The 19030-nt window shown below is 39.6% G+C and overlaps 1 protein-coding gene across 1 annotated transcript in view; it reads left to right on the top strand.

Annotated features, from left to right (window-relative positions):
* Positions 1 to 160: 160 nt before the first annotated feature.
* MTMR10 (myotubularin related protein 10) overlaps positions 161 to 19030 on the top strand; it is a 32486-nt gene continuing 13616 nt past the window's right edge. Inside the window, exons 1-5 of the mRNA XM_026052568.1 lie at positions 161 to 227; positions 542 to 622; positions 11990 to 12126; positions 13588 to 13660; positions 14260 to 14402. Coding sequence (XP_025908353.1) covers positions 161 to 227; positions 542 to 622; positions 11990 to 12126; positions 13588 to 13660; positions 14260 to 14402 — 501 coding nt within the window. The remainder of the gene's footprint in view (positions 228 to 541; positions 623 to 11989; positions 12127 to 13587; positions 13661 to 14259; positions 14403 to 19030) is intronic.

Genomic DNA, 19030 nt, shown 5'->3' with positions numbered 1-19030 from the left:
CGCGGCCTGGGCCCCTCCACCCTCCTCATCCTCCGCGCAAAGCCCGAGCTGGCCCGCGGGGAAGCGAGGCCTTGGGCAGCGGGGCGCGGAGGCCGCGGGAGAGGCGCGGAGCGGGGCGCGCGCACCGGGAGCCCCGGGCGGCGGCGGGGCCGCTGTCGCCATGGGAACCGCGAGCTGCGTCCGCCGCTGGCGGCGCTTCTGGCAGCAGGAACGTCGCTTCTGCGCGGGCGCGTTGAAAGGCCCCGGCTAAGGTGCGGGAGCGCTAGGCCTCGCGCCGCGGGAGCGTCCTGCGTGGGGAAGCAGCGGGGTCGGTGTCCGCGGTCCGCGCAGCCCCCGCCGAGCTGCCCCTCCGGCCCGCGGCCTGTGTAGCCCGGCTTATGCAACACTGCCGTGCGCCCCGTACCGGTGCGGTCGCCCAAATCACCCACCCACTGGGACCCTGTTCCCGTGAAATCAAGCCTCGAAGTTAAAAGGAAGACACKCTCCCTTGCCCAGCTAGGCCAGACTTGTGTCCAGCTGTAAACTCGTGGTTCTTAAACAGTTTTTCYTTTTAACCACCAGGCCGATGACCACATAGCTTCAGAGCCCAGGATAAAAAAACTGGAACCAGTGCTTCTGCCAGGTAAATATAAATGTGGAATTTGACAGCTCTCTGTAACCTTTCTGTTTATTCTAATGGGATTGTTAATTTGCAAATTCYTCTCCATTTTCTCACCTTTTTGCCTAAACCCCCAACACCAAATAACTGTGCAGGCGGTTTCTCCTGTGTAACGTGTATATGTAGAAGAAAGTCTTGGCTTTATTGTCTGTGTGAAACAGGGAAGCACTGTACATTTTGTAGCTTCTGTGACACCTCAGGAGCCTGTCTGTTCATAGTTACATCTTTGCCAGATAAATGGAATTGTACATCTGTGCAAAACCTGCTCTCACATAGCCTGGGTTGCAGTCTTCTGCTTTTTATTTTTTTATAAAGGAAAATATTTACAGAACTTATACTAAGTAGACAGAATTGAGTACCTTATTGGAAGGCTAGTGCCGTATTTGTTCGTTTCCTCTCTTCGGCACTCAGCTATTCTGTAATTTTGGAAGCTCTGTGTCTTAACCTATGCTAAGTAGTCTTTTCAGCATGTGGATTAGAAAATAAAAATGTCTATTTTTATCACTGTTTGAAGGTGTTGTCTAAGATAAAGCCTGCTTTCAAAGAGATGAATAGAATAAACAAGTTACTCTTAAAAATTAATTATTATCCATACTGCTTACTAGTGGAATGTTGTAAATTAAGCAGCACTGATTGGTGTGGTCGTCCAGGGAGACACCTTAAACTGAAGAGGCAAAAACTCAGAGGCAATTAAGAGATTACACCGAAAGAGTAGAACTGACTGAGTGGCGCTTCTAGTGAAATAATGTGACTTCTGTTTGAGGCATAAATATCCTAAATAGATTGCTATGGCTGTTCAACATTAGAAATACTTTTATTTTTATATTTGTAAAGCTTTTGCTTACCGYGTGGCACCTTGCTGCTTATGCTGCAGTCACTATTCACCCAGGGTCTTTGACTTGCAGGGAAGTGACTGCGTGTTCTGCTCTGATATGTCCCACAATAAATGCAAGGAAATATGAGATAACTTTTTTGAGATGTAGCACACCTCACCTTTTCTGTAGGAGCTGCACATGAGCAGTCACACAGGACTTACGTGCAATAACATTTTGCTGTGTTATTAATTCTTACTTTATGAAACCCTGTAGTGAACTTGAAACAGAGCTGTCTGMAAGGAAGGCTTTTTGGTAGCTTTTGGGACATCTGTAAAGGAAATTCCCATAAGTTATTCAGAAAGTGATTGAAAGAATGGGACTCAGACCAGAGCATTTAACTTCTGCCTTCATATCACTCTGGAGTGCTATTTTGAGTTATTTCATAATAAAACTAATCCTTCCATCCAGTTACAGGATAGCTCTGGCAAAATATTTCGATTTTTTCAAGTCCCTGTCTGAACAAAGGGAGGGAGAGGTTTAATAATTGTTTATTTTAAAGGACTTAAATGAAACTCTTCCTGTTTAAAGTTAGACACCAGCTTAAATGCATTTTTTTTGCTCCTGTCATCAAATGGTGCATTGGAAAAGTGTATAAACAAGTACACGTTGTTCTGTTGGATAGACCGGCTTTCGGATTTGTCATAAACCAAGTTTCTGGTCAGATTCCAAGTCATTTAATTACATTATGGCTGACTCGCACTCCCCTGCAAGTACAGTTTGAGTCTGGTATTCCTGATATCCTGTCCTTGGTAGCTGTGTGAAGTTGCTATTTACTCTCAGAAACAAGAGTTAACCTGAGTGGCTGAAGTGTTTTGTTGGTGGAGTCTTTAAGGAGTTCTTCTGGAGTGGAATTATTTCAGTTATTTCAGCACAAATAGTTGCTGACTGGTAAKGTGCAAAAACTGCAGATATTGCACAAAGCTTCTGATTCCTAAAATAAAATAGTTTTGAGGGAGTAGTTTACTAAAATCTGAAATTCCAAAGTAGGACACTAGTTAAATAACCCTGCTGTCTAGCTCTTATTTTTGTGCAGTGAAGATTAGGAGAGGAGCTTCAGGCATGGAAATTATGAATAATAAAAATAATTTATTTTTTAAAAAAAGTAAATTTTGGAATTTACTTTGGCCTCATTTTTTAATCTGTAGAGTTTATTTTCAGAGCTTCCTCTGCAACCAGGAGGATCAGGGACATCTTCTAAGCTTTTCAAACAAAACCTTATATCCTCATGCAACTGTGCCTTGAATAGGGCGTGGCCTTGAGCAACAAGTAAAAGAAGTGAAAACCACAGCTGCACTTCCAACACTGCTGCTGCAATAGTAAAAAACAAGTAATTTTACAGGATTCAGTGTATTTTGATTTCAAAACACTTGATCCTGTTCAGAGAWGGAGTTTTTCAGTCTGGTGTGTTGTTCTAGCCCAGCTCCTTGATGAAGAATTCTTGCAGATTTAGTTGAGGAGTTGGCCTGTACAGCAATTTCACCAGTTTTGCTTTATTTGTTTGCCTAGAACATAACAGAAAGGAAAAACAGAGGAAATGGAAAGCAGTTTAGCAGTCARTCCATCAGAGTGACTTGCCTGTTCAATAGGAAATTAGCTTGTTTATGTTAGGCAAGAATGAARTTGAAGCTCTATGGTAAATATAACACTCTTGTTACTAAAATACAACTTAAAGGAGTATATTTTCCTATAACATAATTGTAATATATTTCCATTATTTTTTTTCCACAACATCATCTGTAGCATGTTTGGGACAATGACTTAACCATTTAAAAAAAGGAATGATATAACTGGAATATAGTGCTCTACCTATTTTGTTTGAATGGGAAGCTGGTGTGGAGCGAGGTGCAGACGGATCAGGAGCCCTCCTGTGTCCCCATGGAAGGCAGAGTGGCACCAAGGAGCAGGCCAGGCGAGTGGGAAGGTCCTCGTGGGTGCTCGTGCCCAACGTTGTGCAATCCTGGGCAGCCTGAGGAAGTGCCAGAGAAGCGTCATTCTTTCTGAACCTTTATACTGGTTGTGGTAGTTATGTGGTAATATATTACTCTGCACGCTAACCTACTGAAAGTGTAAGTTAATATTTCCTACCTGTAAGTTTTAAAAAACACCTAGAAAATACAGTTTAGTCATGCTTATTTTAAAAATTATGCACAGTAAAATTAAAGGAGTGAACTGAATTAGATCAGCCTTCTTAAGGGGTTTGCCAGGGCAAGCAGCCCTTGGCAGCTCCTTCTGCTCCCGCAGCTTCCTTCTGCTTGTGGCCTTGGGGGCTTTTAGGGTGAACTAATATAGAGGACCTTCCCGTGATTGTGGAGACASTGCTGTCTTTGTAATTCCTCTTGATGGCTTTTCTCACAGGAATTTATCTGGTTGCTTTCTGTACCATACACATTTTTGGTAGCCGAGCTTCATCTGGTGAGGACTTCAGCAATGTAATGACATGCTGGTGATCAGAAACCACCTTTATTTGTGTGTTCTGGATCTATACCACTTAGTTTCTTTGGATACATCTCAGTTCTTGGCTCATACAGTGAAGGTCAAGCCCTCTTCTTTTTTAAGACCTCTGTCACTAACCCCCTCTGTTTTTCTTCCCTTTAGAATAATTGAGCCTGTCCTGGCTAGGAAGTCTTCCTTGTCTTTGATCATCCTGTTGATCATCTCTGCATACTTCCTAGTTCTTCTGTGTTCTTGTTGGGTGCAATCACACATAGTCCTCAAGATTTGTCACTTAAGTGTGTATATACCTGATCTAATTGGAGCCACCACCCATTYTTTTTCTTTTGTGTGTGCATGCACATACAACTTTGACAGACAACTGGATCTACAATTTGGTAGGGATGGTTTTAAGGATATATTAGTGAAAATTTTTATCTYAGACCTATCTGATTCTCTGAAATAGCTCCCAGCCCTCCTCTGCCTAGCTGTTCTTTTCCCTACTTTGCCCAACACTAGTACCTTATGTTGTGTGTCCAGCTGCAGCCCATCTTGTGATGGGGAAAGGAAGCTCCCTTTTGGTGGGCGCCTTTGAGCCCAGCACGCAGGTGTGTTCACCCTGCAGCCTGGGCCTCTTTCCTGGGGGCTGCAGGTGGTCTGTGGGATCTGGGAGCCAAGGAGAGAGGTCAGGGTATTGTGGTAGGARTGAGTGAGGATCCAGGGCTGACGGGGTGAGAAGTACGGAACTGGTTAGCAAGCAGGTTGCGTAACTCCAGACACTTGTCAGGTCTGTTTTCYTTGGAGTTGTCTTGAGTTGATCTTCAGTTACGTGCTGCTTGATCTGTGGGGTGTGTTCCCGTCACGATGGTGAGTAGTGAGGCTAAGTCACTACTCGCAGATAAATTAAACCTGTATAAATTCAGTTGCTTTCAAAATATACTCCGTTGCTGGTTGTCATTTCTAGCATTGYGGTTTGCTAGCCAAGGCTCTCATGCTCACTGTGCAGCTGATTAAGACACCATATTGCAGGGCTAGGGGCTTTTCTCTATGTTAGTTCTTCTATTCAAAGTTAGAGTGTAATCGTAATGGTAAAAGAAGTTAGCGCTACAATAGCACTGTCATTTCATGTTTCCTATTTTGCTGTTGCACTTGTCTAGTGTTGCATGGTAACTTTTTTACTTTAGGGATCTAGGATTACAAGTTATCTTCATGGATCAGTGTCATACATGAATATGAAGTTATTTTCACCTCTTCAGAATGATTGGATTCTTATTTGGAAAATAATAAATTATCTAACTCTTTTTTAATGTAGATTTTTTTTAAAGACTTCATAATGACAAGAATTCCTGAATTGAGAGACCTTTGAGTTCTAGATGCAGCATTCAGCTTGGTTTTGCAGCTTCCTACAGAGTGGTGTTTCATACTGCAAGAAGCTTAAAAACAAACCAAGCATTTGACTTATATTTAGAATAAGTGAGGCATTGCTTACAGTAAGTATGTGGTAGATGGCCTTTACTATTATAGCTTTCTTGTTTGTTTAACTCAAACTAAATTTTCAGGCGTGCTTTGGGTTCAGTTAATTGCTTGCTTTGTTTTCCCTTTTAAGACTTTTTTTTTTTTTTAAATTAAGGATTGACATGACATAAGTACCACTAAGGCAATCTGCATGTAAAATCTAAGCTCCAGATATGGAGCTTATGGTGGGGTTGACTTGTGGGGCAGTTCTTCCTTCCAGTTTATTTCATATAGTTTCTGATCAGTGAATTATTTCGGGTGCTTGTAAATAACTGCAAAAATTCTTTTCTCTTTGAGCTAGTTTAGCTGTAGGGCAATATAGAAGTCATTCCTACAAGGTGAAGGTTCAGCACACTTTAAAATTAGATGTATTAATGTTTGTGCATGTGCCTTTTGCAAAAYAGTTCCGCGATAATTGGTTCCTGTCCACTGTGTCCCACATGGATGTAATGCCACAAGTCATTAAGTCCAGAAAGGGAATAAAATGTTAGTGTAAATTTTTAATTGTCAGCTGAATAAACTAGTGGGGTTTTTTGGTCTCCAGGCAATTATGTTGCAATGAAATAAGTCTTCAGAGACTTAATTTTGAAGGAGCTTGTATTGAGATATATATATATATATATATATATGCGCCAAACGTGAGTATTTTACATTGTGCAAGTAGGTACAAGTTCAGAACAGCGTTTGTAACTTTTATTTGTGACTTAGTTATAAAATAGCTGACTGAAAACCACAATTATCTCAAATTGTTCCTGATGTTTAGGCAAAGCCAGGCTTTGGGAACCTTTCGTTCATGTAGCCAGGCTAAAATATGCAAAACACAAAACATCCTCCCTCCTCACTGCCTTCTCTCCTGCTCATGTCACTGAGCTCTGGCCATAGCGTTGGTGAAACTTTCTCTCTTGTAGTTTTGATGATAGAATTACTTAAATTCAGCCCAAAAATGTTTGCTAAGGCCAAGAGGATCAGTCGTACTACCCTTTCCCCTCTCAGGTGCATGTTGCTATTGCCCAGCTCGTCTGAGCAGCCACAGAGCAGGCCGGGTGCGGATATTTCTCTGCTGGGATGCTTTGCTTTGGCCCTCATTGCTAATGAGAGCCTTGCCCAGAAGGGACAGATGTCCCCTTCTTGCTGCCTTGGCTCCGGTGCTCGTGTCCTTTGCCACGTTTCTTAGGGGTGAGGGTGCACGAGGGCCTTACCCAGCATCTGGCCTCCTTCAGAAAAGCACTGCTGCCTTCGCTTGCTCTGCCGTCCATTTGCTTTGCAGGACTCGCAAATAGTCAGCTTTATTGGACAAATATCCTTTTAAATCCCCGTCTGGTACATGGGAAAACAGTAGTTGTTCCTCTAGGATCTCACTTTGAGATCTTCACTTTCTTGCTTCCTTTTTTTGTAGTGTTTCTAGTGTTCCTAACACTAAGCAACACTCTTGTTACGATCTTTATTGTACTTTGCTATGTTCTTTATTAACCTTTATGCACTACAGAGGTTGCATAATACAAATATGTGAGAGAATTGATGGCATTTCTAATCAGATTGGCAAACTAAGTATTTTAGATACTGTTCCTAAAACGCAACACCCTCCAGAATATGGTGAGGATGATTTTTTTGAGGGAAAACACAATCTCTGCCATTRAAATTAATGCAAACTTAATACATCAGTACTGCTTTTCATTCTCCAGTTGCAGTTTTGAAATTGTGAATATTGCTCGTTCTTTATCAGTTTGTATAGGATCTTTTAACATAGATTTCCTTTAAAAAAGGAACTTTCGTACAAGAACTTTTAACATAGATTATTTTCTAACTGATTTCAGAGATGCTGGCTAATAGTGGCACAGAAATTTTGGGTAGTATCTATAAGTGTGCAGTTCTCTTGTTTTTACACTATCTTAAAAATGTTGTAAGAGCTCATGATTTTTAAAGCTCACAAATACTTTTTTCTTTGGATTTTGTAAGTGGTTAAGCATACTGAACAGAAGATTCATTTATAAGTGGATTAGACACATTTGCATCTAAATGCTTGGAGCATACTAATAAACTCACGCTATTTTGGTGTTCTTTAGCTAGGAGAAAACAGCTAGAAAAAGGGAAACTAAATGATTGAAAATGTTCTGGATTTCAGTTACTTAGTAATAAAACTTATTTAAAACATTCAACGCTAGCAAATTTAATTTAGTACTCATCAGTCATTTTGAAACTGTTTTAAATAGATGTAAGATAGTCTAAATGAACGAACCAATATTTAAAGCATGTTTTTAGTTGTTAAGCGGTAACATAATTAGCTTTGGCTTGTGTATTGGAAACTTTTTAGATTCTATCTTTCATACAAACAAACTTTTTCTTAATTGAATATAATTACTGCCAGCATTAGTGAATAAGCAACAGGGATTACTTTCCTAGAAGTATTCAAGAGTCAGAAATCTTTATTAATTTAGGTGGGGATTGTATGACCGCCTGCATAAAGTACTTACTTCCTCTTGTGTCCCTAAGTCTGTTATACCTCATTTTCAGTTTTTGATCTATAACTTATAGGTTAATTAGGGAAAGGTTTTCGTAATCAGTCAGTCCTTTTGCTTCTAGTACAGCATTAAAAAGATCCCTAACCCATATTTTGGACTCCCACATGCTTCTCGAGCCTGCAGGATTTGTATTATTCATTTATGGAGTCTGATTTCCGGCACTATTTGCATCCATCTAGTATCAGGTTCTTGATGTGCTAGAAACCCTATATGGTAGCACTGTAGCATGCAGCCCTGTATGTGCATTCACACATGCATATGTATACACTGTGCTTTTTAATGTGTCTTTTAAACTGGGATGTCCAAATACTTTATTTTGTCTTGAAGCAATTCTGTATTCAGTGAGCATTGTTGAACCTGTTGAATAGTACTCAGTCCGTTTCCCCTCGTGCTTTAGTGAGGTCATGGCCCTAGACTTCATTCAAGCAACCTTAGCTGATGAAAATTTAAGTTTTAAATTGTGCTCTTCTGCTCTATTCCTTCTGTGTTCATGGGCAGAAAAACTGCAGTAGAAGCTGTTTTAGATGGAAGGGATTGGCAGCTGCTTCAGTGAGCAGCTGAAAGCTGGAGATTAGTTGAGGTCTCCTCATTGTTGAGCGTCTCTGGAATTTTGAGCTATAATAATACAAAATTCTGAAAAGCCAAACATGAGAACTGGATATATAGGCAGGGGAATAATTTATGCTTCTCTTCCYGCTGTAAAGTATCTGGCCCCTCACTGCTGCAATAGATGCAGGAATTTCCAATTATTTCGCCTTTAGCATTGCTAATTCTTGCAGCYTTTACTTATTTTGTTCACAATCTCTTATTGACTTATTGTCCGATTGTCATGTTACCAGTAATAAATATTCATTAAGCTGACACTGAGTACACAAAACAACTCAAATCTCTTAGAGACTGTGTCTGTGTACACGAAGTTCTGCCTGTATGCAGGTTATTAGATCCAGTATTGCTGATAATAAACTACAAATTAGTTTTCCAGCTGGAGAGGGAGCTGTGTTTATCTTTAAGGCTTCTTGTTTGTTCTAGGCTACCTTGCTGTGATTAAAACAAAGAAATTAAACTTCATCCTACTCTTCATGGCATCAAAAATGACAAAAACACTCTTCAGTAGGCAAAAACWTGCAGCCACCTTCATAATACTTTCAGATTTTCCAGATAAAATCGCCCTGAGGCTACCGGTGTCCACTTGTATCACCACATGCTTGGCTCTGCTGCCTGCGTTTGCTCTGGGCTGCAGTGACTTTGTATGGCCATATAACATCCCATGAATTTCCCTAATATACACAGTATAAGGCAGTCACATTACATAGTGGGTTTTTTTTGTTTTTTTTTTTTTGGGGGGTTAGCAGGCTTTTTTGAAGCCGTGTATTTAAAATAGGAGGAACATTAGCTGATAGATCCTTTGGTCTCCTCTTATTTCTGTGATTCATGTATTCCATGTAGGAATGTGTTTATTAAACATGATTAGGCTTTATACATAAAGGGTGGCAACCTGTAATTTTTTGTCTGGTTTCCTGTCAGAGTTTAAACAAACTGCTCTTGTCTCCCGAGATCCTTCTCCGACTGCTGGAGTCACATGGAAGTGTTGACTGCTGTTCCGTGTCTGGAACAGCTTGTGACTGTTTACTGGAAAAAAGCAGCAGCTACATTGTAAAAATGTGCAGTGTAATATCTCTGAATAGCTCAGTTGTTGACACTTTTACAGAAAAATCACCTACTGAACTTCAAATGCAATCAGGTTTCATCATAAAGCTTTCCAAGGCCAACCAGGACTACTTTATGTTTAGCTGCTTTCCTCAGTTTTTCCTAAGTTTGGAAGGTTTGCTCCATTTTATACAGCTTACTCTTCACATCCAAAAGCGGGATAAGTTAGGGCTCAATATAAAATTCCAAGCCTGCCATTGAAAAAAGTGCGGTTTGAGAGAGTCTCTCAAAAGCTGCATCTGCTAAATTTGCATTGCAGACTTTCTCCTGCTTTGTTGTGAAGATATTGAAGCCCTTCAGTTAGAGCAGCGGGTCTCCGCTCCCGGTCTAGTCATCTTGTAATACTTGAGTTCAAAATCAACAGGTCTGTGTGAGGGGCCCAAACCTGAGGGCAGGGCAGGAGAGCCGAGCCAGGGCAGAAATGCAGAGCGTGTTTGTGTTAGATGAAGTGCGACTGAACRAAATCGCTCTCAAATAGGATTAGTGTTAACATGTTAGAGTGTAACTGTGCTATTATGGGAAACAGAGGGAAGATGTAAACAGGATTGGTTTTGGTGAAGGGGGTGACCTCGCAGGCCCTCGTGTTCATCTGCCATCAGTAACGGAGMTCTCTTTTTTGCTAGTTTTATAATGTCAAAGACACGAGGTTCTGCACTACTTTGGTCATGGTATTTTGTGCTTTCAGCAAGAAAGTCTCCCATATGATAATAAAAATATTTCATTTGACAGCAGATAAGAGAATGTTGCAATGAAAAAATTACCCATATATAACAGGTGTGCACTTTATTTTTTGAGCATTTACCTCTCTGTATCCTTTATTGGAACGCAGCTAAACCAAAGGTATTGAGAAAGGGATGAATAAAGGCTTGTCAGGTTTGGCAGAAATAACTTGCAGAGCGGGGAAGCCTGGCAGGCTGAAYGCCACCAGTTTGGATGTTAAATAGCAGAAGATTAACAACAACTTGTGAGACAGAATTGTTTAAATACACAGTTTGGGCTTTTGAAGTTAATCAAGTAAATGGCTTATTAGAAAAAAATGCTGGGCAGTGGGATGTTCCAGGCCAGACAGCTAAAAATACTGCAATGTTTTAATGTTTAACAGAAGTGGGCCTTGTCCCTCATGTACCCCATTACAAGACAGCTTTCAACTGCTGTTAACTTGGTTGAACTTTAACTGCGTTATTTGTGCTGCACTTGTCGTTTTGAAATGGGGGACGACAAAAAGACTTGTTTAACTGTGGTTTGGAAAGCACGAGAGGAGACCTTAGACCCAGTGTTCCTTGCAAAGCATTGGGGACCCTGAGTGATATTTCAGGAAAAAACTAGGCCTAAATGTGTCAAAGCTGTTACGAGCAAATTAGTCTTTAGCARCCTTTAGGTTTTGGTTTTTAAATAATGCTGGTCAAAATTATGTTTTTCTTGAACATGTGTCCATTATTTGTACTAGTAGCAGAAGGAAGTAGCCGATCTGATAACAGAAGCAATAGCATTCTACAGGAGTATAGTAATGACCATGTTTATTTGCTGAAGCAAGAATGAAGTTGCCATTTAGCTTCTAGAAACCTCTGCAGTGGAACAAAAAAGCAGTATTATACACAGTAATTTATTGTTTTAAGGATTCTGTCTCATTTGCCTTTATGCTTTTTTGTTTCATAGCTTGTCTGAAGTGAATTACAATTTTTCTTTCTCATTTGGGTAAATTGTAAATATACATAGAATGTCTTCTGTTTTGCATGATAAGGTGATTGGTCMTCTTTCGGTAGCTGGTCACGGCAAAAACTTTGACATGGCAAGGAATGGTTAATTTATTTTGTTTCATTATCTTCCTTTATGGGATTGCTTGAATCCCTTTATGAAAGTGCCTGATAATAAGTAGAAAGCTAGATGTGGACTGCTGTTCCAAATCCCTGAGCTTCATAAGATTCTGTAAAATAATTAAAAGCTGGAAATAGCCATGTATTGTTAAGTTAAATCCTAGCTAAAGGGCATGAGTATGTGCCTTTGTTTTAACAAAYGTGTTGTTCTGACCAGTGTTCACAGCCTTTGATCTCAAAGTATAAGGTTGTTTGTTTGTTTGTTTTAATTGCTAGGTGACATTGTCTTTTTTGGAATTCTTTTTATTCCCAGAACAGCACTTAATACATGCCAAGTCGAGGCAGAAGTTTTATATAATTGGAAACGTGTAAAGAGTTAGAGATTGCTAGGTGCCTGGACTTTTGTTGCACCTACGGGATTTATATAGGTTACTTTTTACAACATCTTTTTTTATTTTTGGTTTGTTTTAGGTGAAATTGTGGTAAATGAAGTCAATTTTGTGAGAAARTGCATCGCAACAGATACCAGTCAATATGACCTGTGGGGCAAACTGATTTGCACAAACTTCAAGATTTCCTTCATTACGGATGATCCCATGCCATTACAGGTCTGTTATTCTCACATGGGTACCCCATGATAACAAATGTCCTGGATAAAATGGATTTAAGTAGAATACAGTAAATTTCTCACATAATTGATATAAATATGATGCCTTTTACACCAAAGAAAACTCAGTGATGAGGTTAAACTATGTTCTGAATGTGTTGATATTCCCATCCCTTATTTGAGAGTATCAGAACAGAGCGAGTTTGTGATAGAAGTACAACCAGTTCTATTTACCACAGTTTATGAAGGCTTCTTTGGGAAAAAGATTTAATAGAAGACTAAGCAGGAATTGTATAAAAACATGTTCCCCTTTGAAGAGGAGAACTGCAAATGTTCCTTTGACTAGACAAGCATCAGATCAGTAAAGCCTTTAATGCATCCAAGTTTTATTGGCATCAGTAAGGGAGGACAAAGTAACCATGAAATGAGCTTTCATTGTAGATGAGGCAACAACAAAAGGGGAAAAGAGACCCAGCCTTTGTCAAAGCAAACATGCAAAATTCATAACCTTAATCAGTTTTTGAACGGCACAGTATAAAGCATTAAGTTTGGAAATCAACTTGTCAGTTATATATTATTCTCAAAGTAGTTTAACAGTCATTTTTAGCTTTGTTTAAAAATATTCCTTTCATTAGACCTGTTTAAAACGCTGAAAGGAGAGATGCTTATTCAGGAATGACTAGCAAGTTTGACCATCTATTTCAAAAAAAAATTCTTGTCATAAGACGAGGTTGTCAGAACTTGCACAATTTATCAAATTTGATGATAGTGGCTGATTTGATAAGCMAAATATTCCCATTTGAAAGCTTGTTACTTTAAAAGCAATGTATGAATTTAATGCTTATTGTCTTAAAGTCAGTGTTTGTCCTGAGCTTCTGTTTTTTTGAGCTGCTTAATTTTCAGTACTCTTTCTTGCTCTRGTTTTTAATTCTTTGCAGCTGAGATTTAGCTCTTCATTACGTATGAAAGCAGTAAGTGACCACCTGCAGTATATTATGCCTCACATGGATTCAGAACACTGGGTCATCTGGACTTGAGGACCTATAGTAGAACTGAGGAGCAAACTTTCATATTTCATCTGTGCARTTCTGTCTAACAATGTGAACAATGTGGTTTGCCTTGAGAAAAGTTCACACTTTTCTTTCTACTGCTATATTAATAGTTGGAGATATATGTTTTAGACTATCAGATTTCTAACAGCAATCTGAAGGCTAGCAAATTCAGTGTAAGCAATGATTTATTTCTGCATACTCCACTGGGGTTTCCAAACTGCTTTGCATGTGTTCACCAACCCCAGGGAGCTGTTGTTGCTGCCTCTCCATAGCTGTGAGTAGGCAGGGACTGTGTGTAGGTCAGAAAAGTCTAGACATGCCTGATTTTTATCATTTCTTCAAAGCTGTGCTAATATCTTTTGTCTGAGAGCTGTGGAACTACAACTCTTGACTATGAATTTGTGTTTCAGAAATTCCACTATAAAAACCTTCTTCTTGGTGAACATGATGTCCCTCTGACATGTATTGAGCAGATTGTCACAGGTAAGGCAAAAATTGTTAGATATGATGACAGGCTTTAAAATTATTCAGTTCATAGCTGTCAGCTGTTAGGTTGTGCAGAGTTCTGTACACTTATTTGTTGACTTCATCTTCTTTTCTTCCCCTCCACTGAAGAATTTGATAAAGTTAGACTAAAAATATGAAAAGTTAGAAGAAGAGTAAAAAATGGCTCCTGTCTGTTTAGCTTTTTTGTTACTATTTGAAACTCTCTGGAGCAGAGGAGAACATTACCTGCCCACATGTTTGGGCAGATTAGTTTTGCTTCTTCTACATGTAGACCTGTCCTAAATTTATCAAAGCATAAGCTTTTCCTAACAGGAATTCAGTGGAAACTTTGACAAAGCTGCRAAACTTAGTCCTTGTTTTTGAAGTTGGTGATGGGTAAAAATAATCCAGGTGTATAGGAATCACTAATTAAGCTATTTGTTTGAAAGAAGATTGATCAATGTGTAACTAATTCAAGTAGTTGAAATACTCTATTATATTAATTGTTATTAACTATAAAAAGAGACCTGCAGGTGGTAGCACTTTTCTGTCTGTGGTGTGTTGTATACTTAGTCCGATAATTTTGTCTTTTACAGTGAACGACACCAAGAGGAAGCAAAAGGTCCTTGGTCCCAATCAAAAACTTAAATTTAACCCAACAGAATTAATCATTTACTGCAAAGACTTCCGTATTGTCAGATTTCGCTTTGATGAAGCAGGTCCTGAAAGTGCAAAAAAGGTAGATCTTTCTATGGGGTCTTACACTGTAATAATTATATGTAATGAGCTGTGCTAATAAGGAACTTTTGTTTATATTTTCATAGAGGTGTAGGGGCAAGAAATTTACAACTAATCCTATGCATTGTTATAGGAGAATACCTAATTTTTTAGAGTTAAAATGACTAGATAAATTTTAACATGTTGTATTGTTCATGGGTAAGATGAGTATGCACTTTTTGTATCATATGTCTTGTACTTAAAGTCTTTAAGAGAACAGGAATCAAAATACTGTTTTGCAGCTGTGGAAGAGATTGCACAGGTGCTACACATACACACTGATACTCATACATAAATAGGTACATCTGACACTTGTATGAGTAATAGCTGCACATTTCAATGCATAATATGTTTAGGATTTTCATTTTTCTGAAGGTCATAGCYTTAGTTTACCTCTAGGTAAAGTGTCTGTCTTCCATATATTTCTTGCAATCTTCGCATAGTCAGTTGCCTTGACTAGCTTTTAGTTGCTGGTTTAAGACTAAGAAAAGGCAATCCAAAGCTATATGAACTTTGATAGAATTTTACTTTCTTCAAACAATTTAATAGAAAGGTACAGTTTCTTAAGGCAGATATTAAGGAATTTGGGATCCTGATTTCCAAACTAAGGGCCCAGTTTGCTCTCAGAGCTTCAATTTCCYCTGTTCAACAAAAAGTTTGAGCTCAATCCAGTAAATTCAAAGCACTGTCTGCCCAGCCTTAAGTCTTTCTGTGTTCACCTGCATGATGTCTGCTCATTTTTTCCACTTTCTGGAGGCTTCCTTCTCCCTAAGATTTGCGGGCAGAAACCTGGAGGTGAAGCTGACTCTTCTTTCCTTGTTGCTTTTCTGGATTCCTCTGTGCCTGCTGCCTTCACTGTTTCTAACCTTTCATGTTTGGCAGCCTTTCAGCAGGCAATTCCCCTTTCACAGCTTCTCTGCAATCTCCCCGGAGCAACCTCCAAGTCTGTCTGTCTGCAGTATCTTTATAGCAACTGTTTCTAACTGGCTGTCACAGCTAAGAAGAGTAATTAGCCTGGGGAGGGCGGGAGAGAGCCCAAACCCAGCAGCTCATTAACCCTTCCCTAGGATTTGCCTGCTGCCCCTTAGTCACCTGGCAGGGCCGAGAGCTTTGGAGCTGCTTTCCAGGGAGCTGTAGGTAGTGGTGAATTCACTCTTCAGTCCCATCCTTGCACAGCTAAACATGCCCAGCTCCTGTGACCTCTCTGCAGGTGACGTGGTTCAGGGCCACGGTCACCCTGGGATCCCTCTCCTGCACCCTCTGCAGCTTTTCGTCTTGCCTTTTGAACTGGGAGTTCAGGCTCTGATCCCTTGTAGAAAAATCAAAAGCTATTTTCACTCACAAATTTGCATGCTCATTTTTGGACTAGATGCGAACACCCAAGTGTTTTTAATAAAGACCTGTCTAGAATTGTGCATGTTATGACGGTTTTTCAGGGTGCTTACTGGGTCACAAAAATGCAGAACTCAGTATTTCTATTGTAATCAGTGAGTTGGGAGGGCTTTCATTCAATTAAAGTCTGAAGTATTTAGACTCAAACATGCTTTTCAAGAAAGGTGTTTTTTTTTTTTTTTTTTTAACTTGTTTTAAAATAAGCAGAAGGGAAAATGATGTTTCAGAGACCACTAGAGTCCCTGTTCTGTGAAGCAAGAAAACTGCATGTTAGTCCTTTATAAATCATAAATAACTTCCTTTGGCAAACTTTGCACCCACCTCTACAAACCAAAACAGGGAGATTTCTCTCTTAAATATTATCCTGTTAATACAGGATGTATTATCCCTTGAAAGAAGCATGTTTGAGTTCAAGATTAAGTATCTAACTTCCTTCTATAATATATATATTCAAAACTATGTGAAACCTTGAGAATTTTTACTTTTTAAATGTCTGGAATACTTGCAAGGAAGACACACTAAAGACCTTAAACTAAGATCCTTTAAGATCCTTCTTAAACTGTAAGGGATTACATGTGAAAAATTCCTTAACTGAATAAGGACATATTTAGCAGCATTCCGATGAATATGTTGGGGTTGACAGAGGACATAATCTGCTCTAAGGGAAGGACCTGTATTTGCAGAATAGGGATGTAATGGAGAAAAGCTGCTACTAACAGAGCCACTTTCCTAGATCAGAGAGTATTTTGTGTCTGTCTTTGGTGCGAGGTGCAGAGGAGGAGACAAGTGTGAAAGTGGTTAACTCAGATGTCTGCATTCAAGCAAACAAGCCTGAATGCCCCCATGGTATGTGGGTGGTAACTTTTTCTCCATCTTAATTTGATGCATTCTTTTGTTTTATTTCCGCTTTGAGGTGAGGAGTGAATGTATTTTTGTGGTAAATTACCATGAAGCTAATTTAAAAAAAAAAAAAAAAAAAAAGAGGAAAGAAAAGAAAATGAGAGTTCTGTTTAAGCCAATTTCAACAGTAACTGCAGCCAGTGCCCATAAAAGATAAAATACTGTAAAAATACTGTCTCAACATCAATAGTCATCAAAAGTAAACACTTTTGTTATGGAGTATTTGCTAAACAAGAGTTAAAAAGCAAGGGCGTGGAAACTTGATGCTTACAGTGATATAATAGTTTGATTCCATTTTGTCTCTAAAATTAAGCGTGTAGAGCCTCTGTAGAGAGGAAAGGCAGCTGGGTGGAGGAGGAAGTGGAGGATGAGAAGCACGAGTGAGTGAGTTGGGGAAGCCTTCCTTAGGCAGCCCAAAAGAAGCATTTCACACTCTTGAAGGAAAAGAAAGAATTTTGATCCAGAAACCACAAAAGCAGGTTAAGCTGCAGCATCCTGCTAATTTCCAGCCATTACATAAAACTGTATCAACAGGACAAAGCTAGAATTAGAACACATTGAGTGTTGAGGCTGTGGATCTTAGGGACTGCTGAATAGCTGGCTGCTAGCATGTGGCCTTGCCATGCATGTGAATCTTGGCAGAGCAGCCATGGCACACACCCTGTAATCTCCTGATTCCTAAATATATCTCCATTTTCTTAGGTCCTTCTACTGCTTGCACTCCCTCGGCTCTTTTCCTTTTCTCCAGTGTGTGCTCAGTTTCAGACACATGTAGTCAAAACAGGAGGAAAAATTACTTTTCTCAAATCTTGTTTCCTGCCCCGTCGAAGCCAGCCTTCCTGCATGCTGTTGCACTTGGCCACGGCGGGGAACACTGGTTTGCCAATTGTTATGAAGAATAAATGTGGAATTCGGCTTTGGACAAATGACCCTGACCTCTTCAGTCCCCATCACCGCTTCCCAGGCTCCAGGCTCTGTAATTGTTTATGCAGATCATAGAATTGCTAATCTCTCAAGACATGGAGAAGGCAGGAGAAGGCATCACTGTTTGGAGTGAGAGTAGAGAGGCTACAAAAAGCTTAAACTCAAAATTAAACTCAATTAAACAGTGCACTTAACATTCAAGCATATGCTTGTGCAAAGCAAGTTTCTGATATGAATTGGAGAAATTGAAATAATTTTCCTTGTGCTGTTTCCTTTCATCCAGATTACTTGTACTTGGACCAATGTAAGTATTACCTATAGGTGGCATTGGAGTGTTTTAGAAGAGAAAAAAACCCTTCCCATTGTGCTTGGGACGGGAACTTTGGAGCCAGGAGAACTTTGAGTGATAGGGTGGAAAGTCTCATTAGTTGAAAGCTTATGTTGCAAGGAGACTTGCTAAAAATGTCTGTCTGTGGGACTTGTTTTTCATAGTTTTGTGACTTTGCATTGCAAAATGCCTTCTTGGAAGGGGAATTGCCGGACCACGGAAGGTGGTGGCTCTCCAGGGAATCCCTAAGACCAGTGGCCCAGCCTAGGAGGCAGCTGAAAGGCATCGCTTAAGGGTTTTACTAACTTTGGTGGACCATAAATGTAGCCTGATCTCAAAGATCTTCCTAAAAAGCCATAGCCGTACTTCGAAGCTCTTGTCCTTGGTAAAATGGCTGTTGAAGAGGGAAAAGAAGGAGCCTGGCACAAGGAATATCAGTTTATCTTTCCCAGATAGGGTTTGCTCCAGGAATGCTGACAAGAAAATATCCTTAGTGTATGTGAAAGAGTTAAATACATTGTGTTAACTTTTTTTTTAATGAAGTAACTTTCCAACAAGCAGCCTATTCTCTCATTTAACTGAGCCTAAGTGTCTTCAGCTTTAGACAATTATAAATTGGCAAAAATACTAAACATTTTTGGTTTGATATGAGAACATTTCCTGTAAAACAAGTTTGCTTTCCAGTTGAAGAGCTTTCTGCTTATAGAGCTAATCTGCCGAGAGCTGTGGGATCTGCTTGCTTTCTGAAATGCGTGGATGATAAAGTCACTCCATGGCTTTAGTGAGAAATAAACTGACGCAAGAATGGATTTAATGCTTTTTTTTGTATGGATGGGTTAGTGGACTTTGTCTAAAATGTAAAGTAAAGTCAAAAACAGGTAAATCTCCTTTTAGAAATAGTTTTACTGTTTTTCTGTCTCATTGTTTGTTGGCCTGGTGGCATTTTCCTCATGTCTTGCAGTTCATCCTTGAGCCTTGGAAGTTGCTCAGTGTAGTAAAAGGCTGTGATCCGTGATGCCTGTAGATGAAGACTGGGTCTAGCTCTG

This window comes from Nothoprocta perdicaria, unplaced genomic scaffold (assembly GCF_003342845.1).
Source record: "Nothoprocta perdicaria isolate Ctin4 unplaced genomic scaffold, notPer1 scaffold_113, whole genome shotgun sequence".
In the NCBI taxonomy this organism is placed as follows: Eukaryota; Metazoa; Chordata; class Aves; order Tinamiformes; family Tinamidae; genus Nothoprocta; species Nothoprocta perdicaria.
Note: the sequence above shows the minus strand (reverse complement) of the source record. Positions and strands in the feature narration are given on the sequence as shown.